The sequence below is a fragment of the Rhincodon typus genome, chromosome 1 (assembly GCF_021869965.1).
Source record: "Rhincodon typus isolate 14 chromosome 1, sRhiTyp1.1, whole genome shotgun sequence".
In the NCBI taxonomy this organism is placed as follows: Eukaryota; Metazoa; Chordata; class Chondrichthyes; order Orectolobiformes; family Rhincodontidae; genus Rhincodon; species Rhincodon typus.
In genome coordinates, this window is record NC_063332.1 from 20,797,147 (window position 1) to 20,807,117 (window position 9,971).

Below are 9,971 nucleotides of genomic sequence, written 5' to 3' on the forward strand. Positions count from 1 at the left end.
GAGTAGTCAGGGATTTCCAGCGACTTCCCGCGTGGCACACCGACCCCCCCAAAAAAAGGAAAAATAACCATCTGTCATCTTGCACCTCCTGGAAATTGTAACCCAGCCACTGTAACTGGTTTGTGTTTGGATTGTTCACTAATTTCCTTCTGATGAACTTGTCTTCAAAATATCACAGTTTGTTTTTCCAGTATTCTGTATGCCACTTAGGAATTCGCTCTAAATCCCTGACTACTCCCTTGCATGCACCTGAAATCCTTCTTGCAGATGTGGGTGTTTCTGGTAATCTCCAACTCCAACTCCATTCTGACTGCCCTCCTGAGAAGTTCAGAGGGAACTTGAGAACCAACTACGCTGATGGTGAAGGGACCATTTTGTATTAAACAGAAAATAAAATAGTTAGATTTAAAACATTGAAAGGATGAACACGTTATTCTTCATGTCTTATCTGGTAATTTTTGGAACAGGTAGGGGGATTCTTTTTATATTTAGCTAACCTAAATAAGTGGAGATGTATCAGGTCACATTCTTTGATGATTTACAAACAAGGCTGCCCAACTTTTCAGGTGGCAGAAGAACAACATCAAGAAAATCCTCCAGACCACGATCCTATTCATGACCAAAGTTGGTACCTGGACAGTACACTACGCAAGAGACTTTACCATGAATATGGTGTCCAGGGTTGGGCCATTGTGCAGTACCTAGGTGATGTGGTTTTCATTCCAGCTGGAGCTCCACACCAGGTCAGTGCTGGATTCACTTTGCCTTCTGTTTAAATACATTTTGTTTCTTTCTCACTATCTCGTATGCAGTTTGTCTCCTTGCTGCCCCACACGTTCAAGCTTACTGTTATAGAGCCATGTTTACTAGCATTCTGTTTCAGCCAGTTACCCTCCATTAACTGCACCGTTGGTTTAACCAGGGATCTACTCCTAGGTTTCTGAGCATGAAGACGTGTACAGGAGAAACCATACTATTGCTTCCTCTCTTCCTGGCAAAAGGGTGAATTCTGGTTAACATGCGTGCAGAGTATCATGGCTGACTTTCTTACGTTTAGATGAACTCTCTGCTTAGCTAAATTTAAGGAAGCCATATATACAGGAAATGTGTTACGCCACTGGTCAAGAAGCTGGTCTAAATTTGGGGGAGTTGGGGAGGTCTTAATTTGCAAATTGTCCAGCTCTCTGGGATATTTACGTTGAAGGGGAGGATGAACAGGAGAGAATGTGTGGTTTGGTGGAAGTGGTCTCTATCTCACAGGACAGTTTTCCTCTGTGTCTTTGTACCCTTGACGTAAATGATGACATGCCTCAATAAAAACCGAAAGAACTGCGGATGCTGTAAATCAGGAACAAAAACCGAAGTTGCTGGAAGCTCGGCAGGTCTGGCAACATCTTTGACGCAAATATCAGAGTTAACGTTTCAGGTCTGGTGACCCTTCCTCTGAAAGGTCACCTGGACCTGAAACGTTAACTCTGATTTTTTCTTCACAGATGCTGCCAGACCTGCTGGTCTTCCAACAGCTTCTGTTTTTGTTCATGACATGCCTCACGTTTGTTTGAGAGTCTAAACAGAGCCGAGCCCTAACATCCTGTCCTACTTCACTTCAAATGGCAACAGAGGATTCCTCTCTGTCTTTATCCAGATCTCTCATGATATTGAAAATCTCTTCCCTTCAAGGGGAACTGTCCCAACTTCAGTCTCATCTCATCTCATCTCATAACTGAAGCATCTCATCCCTCAGAGCACTCTTGTAAGTGTTTTCTGCATTCTTTCGAATGTGGGAAGAGACTGGCAGCTGGAATCCTGTTGTGATCTATTTCTAGAGGTGGAATTTGCAATTAACTTGAAGTGTGTATTCTGTTGTTTGCTGCAGGTGCACAACTTGTACAGTTGTATCAAAGTGGCAGAGGACTTCGTTTCCACTGAGCACGTCAAACACTGCTTCCGGCTCACACAAGAATTCCGACACCTGTCTAACACACATACAAACCATGAGGATAAACTACAGGTACTTGGAATCAGCCTCTGCCATGATGAGTTATGCTTCGCTTAAAGATCTGTACCTTGATGGAAACCACATTTGCTTAGCATCTCAGCAGTGGCAGAGTTAGTAGTGCACTCAGATTTTACTTACAAGGATTTAGGTTCAGCATGAGCACAGAAATCCAAGCTAAAACCCCAGTGCAGTACTGAAGGAACACAGCACTGTCAGAGGTATCATCTTTCAGATAGTCGTTTAAACCAAGGCCCTATTTACCTGCATATGTAAATGCAAAAGATCCCATTGCACTATTTCAATGAAGAAAAGTTAGCTCTGGTATCTTGGCCAATATTTATCCTTCTATCAACATCACAAAGAAGCTGATTTATCTGATCATAATTACATTGTTCTTTGTGAAAGTTTAATGAGCACAAATTAGCTGCTGTGTTTCCTCCATTAGTGGCCATGCTTCAAAATGCACCTTCAGATGTCCAGTTAAAAAGAAAAGGTGACACACAAATGCAAGTTTTTTTTTTCTGGAATACAAGTAAAGGTCATCCAAAATTACAATGCAAGGCATTGCACATACAAAAGGGGAGAGCCAGAAGTGCTTCAGCATGACACATGTTAACTTAAAAAGTGAAAAGTGTAACAGCTAAAGTAACATAAGGTTTTGAATCAAACCTCTGAATCTAAGGGTTTCAGTTCATGTCCCACTCCAGAGACCTGAGGCCAAAAATCTCCAGTGAATTGCAGTACTGTTTGGACTGAGTGCTGCACTATGGAGGTATAATTTTTCAAATGAGATGATTGGGTTGTCACATGGCAAGTAACATTTTCACCTTTCAAGTGCCAGGCAATGAAAATCTGACCATTGCCCCTTGACATTCAACAGCATTACCATTGCTGAATCCTCCATTGTTAACATTGTGAGGTGTTAGAGTTGATCAGAAACTGAATAGCAATACAGAGTATTAATTAATTGGATAAAGCTGCAGCACGAAGATTTGGGAGTGCTTTTGCATGAAACACAAAAAGCTCTCATACAAGTTCAGGGAATAAGGAAGGCAAATGGAATGTTGGCCTTTATAGAGCAGTATAGCACAAGAACAGGCCATTCGGCCTACCATGTCTGACGAGCATGATCCATTCTCAACTAATACCATCTGCCTGCACATGGTCTGTTTCCCGTTATTCCCTGCCTGTTCATGTGACTGGCTAAATGACTCTTAAACTTTGCTAACGTATCTGCTTTTACCATCTTTCCTGGCAGTGTGATCTAGGCATCTACCACCATCTGTTTTTTAAAAAAAAAAAAAAATTTCCTTGCACATCTCCCTCATACTTTCCCCTTTCACTTTAATCCTTTCCCCTCTCACATTACCCTGTGCCCCCTAGTTTTAGATATTTCCATCCTGGGAAAAAGACTAACTATCCACCCTATCCATTCCCCTTATAATTTTAAATATTTCTATCAGATTGCCCCTCAGCCTCTGATGCTATAGTGAAAGCAATCTAATTAAATCCAACCTCTCCTTTATAGCTAATACACTGCAATCCAGGCAACGTCCTGGTAAACTTCTGCACTGTCTCCAAAGCCTCCACATCCCTCCTATAGTGTGGGGACCAGAACTGCACATAGTACTCCAAATGTGGCCTAATTAAAGTTTTATACAGTTGCAACATGACTTGCCAACTTTTGTACTCAGTGCCCCAAAGGATGAAGGCAAGGGAAGCTGTTTGCTGCCTTTGCCACCTTATTGACATATGTTGCCACTTCCAGGGAGCTATGATCTTGGACCCCAAGATCCCTCTGGATATCAATGCTCCTAAGGGTCCTGTCATTGATTGTATACTTCCCTTTTGCATTTGACTTCCAAAATGCATTACCTCACACTTGTCCAGATTAAACTCCATCTGCTACTTCTTTGTCCAACTTTTCAATTAATCTATGTCCTGCTGCATCCTTTGATATCCTTCCTCACTGCACACAACTCCATAAATTGTGTTGACTGCAAACTTACTAATCAGACCACCTACATTTTCATCTAAGTCTTCACAAACAACAAAGGTCCTAGCGCTGATCCTTGTGGAACAAACATTGATCACAAACCTCCAGTCAGAAAAACTAGCTGTCCACAACCACCCTTAATCTCCTATGATCAAGCCAGGATATATTCAATTTGCAAACTCACAATGGATCCCATGTGACTTAATCTTCTGGACCAACCTACCTTGAGGGACCTTGTAAAATGCTTTAGAGATGTCCATGTAGACAACATCCACTGCCTTACCCATATCAACCAACTTTGTCACTTCTTAAAAAAAGCTCAATCAACTTTCTGATGGACCTACCCTTTCCCTATTTACCCTCTTACTCCTAATATGTAAAAAATGCCTTGGGATTCTCCTTAACCCTATTTGCCAAGGACATTTCACAGTCCCTCCTAATTTCTTGTTCAAGTTCTTTTCTGCTTGCTTCATAATCCTGAAGGGCCTTGTTTAATTTCAGTTTCCTAAACCTTACACGTGGTTCCTTTTTTCTTTTTGAATAAACTTTCACTATCTCTTGACATCAAGGGTTCCTGAATCTTGCCATCCTTCTCTTTCATCCCCACATGAACATGCTGGTCCTGAACTCTGATCATCTGGCCCTTAAAAGATTCCCATATATCAGCTGTCGATTAACCCTCAAACAGCTGCCCCATTCTAATTTCTCCAGTTCCTGCCTAATATTGTTGTAATTAGCCTTCCCCCAATTTAGCACTTTTACCCAAGGACCAGTCTTATTCATATCCATAAGTTATTTAAAACTTACAGAATTACAATTACTGCTCTCAAAATGCTCCCCACTGAAACTTTGATCACCTGGCCAGGATCATTCCACAAAACAAGGTCTAGTGTGGCCCCTTCCCTGGTTGGATTATCTGCATTTTCTGATGAAGGGTCTAGGCCTGAAACGTCAGCCTTTCTGCTCCTATGATGTTGCTTAGCCTGCTGTGTTCATCCAACTCTGCACCTTGTTGTCGTGGATTATCTACATATTGGTTCTGCTGAAACTATACAGGGCACTAGTTAGACCTGGAATACTGTGAACGGTTTTGGTCCCTTTATCGAAGGAATGTTACACTGGTATTTGAGGCAAACCAGAGAAGATTTACTCAGTTGATTCTGGGTATGGAGGGACTTTCTTACAAGGAGAGGTTGGAGTTGAGAAGAATTAGAGGTGACTTTGTTGAAACATACATTGGATGAGGGAACAAAATGTAACTTCAAAGTTTGCAGATGATACCAAGTTGAGTGGGAGGGTGAACTGTGACGAGGATGCAGAGATCCTTCAGCATGATTTCGACAGGTTGGGCGAGTGGGCAAATCAATGGCAGATGCAGTATAATTTGGATAAATGTGAGGTTATTCACTTTGGAAACAAAAACAAGAAGGCAGATTACTACCTGAATGGGTGTAAATTGGGAGAGGAGAGTGTGCACCAGTCGCTGAAGCTAAGTATGCAGGTGCAGCAGGCAGTAAAGAAGGCAAATGCTATGTTGGTCTTCATTGCGAGAGGTTTTGAGTACAGGGCCTTGGTGAGGCCACACCTAGAATATTGTGAGCAGTTTTGGTCTTTTTTTTCTGAGGAAGGATGATCTTGCTCTCAAGGGAGTGCAGTGAGGGTTTACCAGGCTGATTCCAGGGATGGTGGGACTGACATATGAGGAGAGATTGTCTAGTTTGGGATTGTTTTCGCTCAGAATTCAGACGATTGAGGGGGGATGTCATAGAGACTTATAAAATTCTAATAGGACTAGACAAGCTAGGTGCAGGGAGGATGTTTCCTGATGGTGGGTGTGTCCAGAACTAGGAGTCACAGTCTGAGGATTTGAGGTAGACCATTTAGGACGAAGATGAGATATTTCTTCACCAAAAGAGTGGTGAGCCTGTGGAATTCTTTACCACACTAAATAGTTGATGCCAAAACATTGGATGTATTCAAGAGGGGGCTAGATATACACTTGGGGCAAATGGGATCAAAGGCTATGAGGAAAAAGCAAGATTAGGCTGTTGAGTTGGACAATCAGCCATGATCATGATGAATGAAAGGGCTGATCTGAAGGTCCAAATAGCCGTCTCCTGCTCCTATCTTATGTTTACAAGGTTTTTAGGGGCTTGACAGGGTAGATGGTGAGTTGTTTTCCCTTGTAGGATAGTCTCAAAATAAGTGCTTACCCAGTTAGGACAGAGATGAGGGATTTCTTTTGAGGGTAGTAAATCTGTGGAATTCTTTACTGCAGAGGGCTGTTGAGGCTGGCTCATTAAAGTACGTTCAGGGTTGAGATGAACAAATTTTTAATCAATAAGAGAATCCAGGTTATGGCAGAAGGTAGGAAATTAGCCATGATCTCGTTGTGAAGTGGAGCAGACTCCAAGGATTGAATGGCCTGCTTCTACATCTTGTGTTCTTACCAGCTAGAAGGATGAGCAGGAGACATTAGGGATCATCACTAAATGTACATTTCCATCCAAGCCATTCACCGTCCTGACTTGGAACTATATCACAATCACTTCACTACTGGAATCAAAATCCTGGAACCCCTTCCCGAGCAGCATTAAGCGTCTGCCTACACTATGTGGACTGCAGCAGTTCAAGAAGGCAGCTAACCATCAGCACCTTGAGGACAATGAGGGATGGATAATAGTAGTTGCAATTATGCCTGCATTCCAATAAAGAAAATAAGAACAAGAGGCCAATGATCCCTGGAGCTGATGCATAAAACAAAAGTTGGAAGTTTTCCTTAAATTCCTTGCTATTATTTGTTCTGTGACCAACATCATAATTATCTGGTCTTTTATCTTAGTGCTGTCTTTAAGTAATTAATTAACTCAAAAGTGCCATGCTAAGATCATGAATGTTGCTGTATAAAATGAAAACTGGTTTTTGAGTATTTAACAGTTGGGAATATAGCATAAACTTTTGTTAAGAGATGCTGAATAAGGGAATTTTGTTATTTGAATTCTTTGTTGTCTCCTCATGAACATGCTGTTTTCTTTCAAACAAGTGAGGTGATAGTCTAATGGTAATATCACTGGACTTTTAATCCTGAGACCCAGATAATGTTCTGGGGACCCAGGTTAAAATCCCACCAAGGCAGAATTCAGTTTTAAAAAATCTAGAATTAAGAGTCTAATGATGACCGTGAATCCATTGCCAATTGTTGGGAAAATCCCATCTGGTTCACTTATGTGCTTTAGGGAAGGAAACTGCAATCCTTACCTGGTCTGGCCTACATGTGATACCAGACCCACAGCAATGTGGTTGACTCTTAAATGCCTTCTGGGCAATTGGGGATGAGCAATAAATACTGGCCTAGCCAGCAACACCCTCATCCCATGAATGAGTGAGTTTTAAAAGAAGTGTTGAGCCCAAGATTCCATCTATCCAAATCACTTGAATTAAATGCTAAATTTAGTTCCAAACCTGATTATTTGGGTCACAACTTAACAATGTATATCTTTGGGTACTGAAATAAATAACCGTACTAAGAGTTCTGTAATATATTTATGATTCTATTTTGTGTAGGTGAAGAATATCATCTACCATGCAGTGAAGGATGCTGTTTCGATGTTGAAAGCTCATGAATCCAGCCTTCTCAAGACTTCAATCTGAAGCCCCAAAAGGGAGCTGGGTTTTCCTGGAAGATCTGCACTGTAATGTTAGTGGCATCCTTTTAAAAGAAAGAATAACCCCTGTCCGCAGAGGCAAACTGACATTTTTGCAATGAACTTTGATAGTAAATGTGATGAGGAAAGAAACCTAACACAAATCTCTACTTCACCTTGTCTTAATTTTGTACAGCCAAGAAATGTCAATAGTCTGTACAATTCTGCATGTGTTTATAGCCAGTAAATTTTAGTTCCTCCTTTTTCTCCCATCTTATTGTGTTTAGTACAAAATTAGTTGCATTCTGTCTCCCACTATTATAATTTATTCTCTTTTCTTTCTCAAAGAGATGTTACTGAAATCAAGCTGTCTCAAGACATACTTTCGAATTAAAATTTTACTTGCTGCACCTTCTGCAGAAACAGCAAACAATGAAGAGAATCCATACACAGTGTAGCTTTATAAATTAGTTGAGGATGCCATTGCCAGTGACTCAAATCTTACTCACGTGTACCTGTTGGGAAGACAAATTTCCATTTTCCACGTTGGACACTGCTAAAAACTAACCAAATCCTTTGTAAATATAATCTCTTTGCTCCTCCTTTTTCACATGGTTAATCAATGATGCACAAATTTCACCACAAATATTTAGTTTCTGAGTTCTGATGTCAATACCCAGATCGGAATAGAAGATGCTATTTTTTCATTACTTTATCAAATGTTCTGCTTCCACTTTGTGTAAATATTTCAGTTCTTTCTGAGGTACTTTGGGTGGAGGTCCCTTTCTGAATAAATGTTGCTAAACCAATGGGTCCAATCAGCCAAGAATTAAAGATATACGGTTTTGGGATTTAACTTTATTGTGCAGTACATGAGGGACATTCCGCACAGTGCTAATTACAACACTGGCACCTCCACATCACAATTAAATATACATCAATGGAGCAGATAAATTTACCTTATTTGATCTGTGGGGAGGCATGTCTTATGTCCTATCACCTACAAAACATGGGATTCACTAATTTTGATGTGACTACTGATCTGTTTTTTTTTTGTTGCCAAACTTCAAAGCTTATTAAGAAATAAGCTAGTCTGTGTGGGTGTGTATTCTACATGGAGACAGTATATGCTGCCCTATTTGTTATGGTAAGTTTCTACTAGTAGTTCTCACCAAATAATGTAACACATTACACTATATAAGGAAGTTGCATTGTTGGAGAAACCAGCACTGTATGAAAGAGTTCTTTTTCCTAAATTTACCTCATTGTAAATCAAGGGTCCAAACTAATCTTCAAACTGTGTTTTGGCTGTATGGTTGAAGTTGGTAGTACTGAGTTGTAATTTTCATCCTGACTTGATTGTTAAAAATACTAACTTGAAAGCAACTTTTCTTTGTCTTATATACAGCCACTGTTCAACTAAGCAAAAGCTTTTAGTTTATCTCCAGCATGTAATTGTGGCTGTAAAGTTGAGAGCTGCTTTTTATAAATCTTAAAATGCTTGGCATTTCCTTTACCTTCTGTAACTTTGGATTACTCAGGACCTACACTCGAATGTTTCATGTATCATGTTGATTTGTTTTTGTACATTTATTTTTTTGTGTGGTTTAAATAGTGTGACTGAAGTTTGAGATCTGGAAGATGACAAGTTGATCAGTAGAATTGTTTACAGATTGCAGTGGTATTTGTACACCCAGATAATGTGATTTTTACACAATATATCAACATGTTCTTGAAATTTGGTGTAAGCTCAATTTATTTTGATGAAGTTGGCTTTAATATTTGTATTAAGATCCAACTTCTTAGTCTCATTTTTGGATATCTGTTTCCATGTATGAAGCACTGATTTATAAGGAAACTGGTTTGAAGTTTACCTGGTAACAACAACTTAGTGGTGTGGTGGGAGAGCTTGACCAAGTCTCGTTTGCATTTGATGCAGTATAAAACTACAAGACCTAATGCTATTTGTGATTTTTTTTCCCTTGACATGGTGATGTGGAAACACCAGTACATGGAGCTCAGCCAACTCAGTAAATTAAACTCATGACAGATGAATTTCGATATAAAGTGCAGTCATCCCCACCTTCCTTAATTGTGAGACTGGAAACTATGGTAAAGCAAAGGGCTTTGGATGTCCATGTGCACGGACTGCTAATAGCTAGTTCACAAGTACAAGTAGTAATCAAAAAGGTTAGCAATAGTGGGTCTTATCCCAATATGTTGGAAGTTGTTTCGGCTATATGGAGCGTTAGTTAGACCTACCTGTCTTCCAGCTTTTTAAAAAAAAATATCATAAATCCTGTCACTATCCTTGCCCATTTCTTTACTCAGA

General features: G+C 40.1%; 1 protein-coding gene across 1 annotated transcript in view; it reads left to right on the forward strand.

Moving 5' to 3' along the window:
- Positions 1 to 9,377, forward strand: part of LOC109916970 (lysine-specific demethylase 3A-like) — a 77,549-nt gene extending 68,172 nt beyond the window's left edge. The window contains exons 22-24 of the mRNA XM_048603022.1: positions 567 to 743; positions 1,877 to 2,011; positions 7,560 to 9,377. Coding sequence (XP_048458979.1) covers positions 567 to 743; positions 1,877 to 2,011; positions 7,560 to 7,646 — 399 coding nt within the window. The 3' untranslated portion in view covers positions 7,647 to 9,377. The remainder of the gene's footprint in view (positions 1 to 566; positions 744 to 1,876; positions 2,012 to 7,559) is intronic.
- The last annotated feature ends 594 nt before the right edge of the window (positions 9,378 to 9,971 follow it).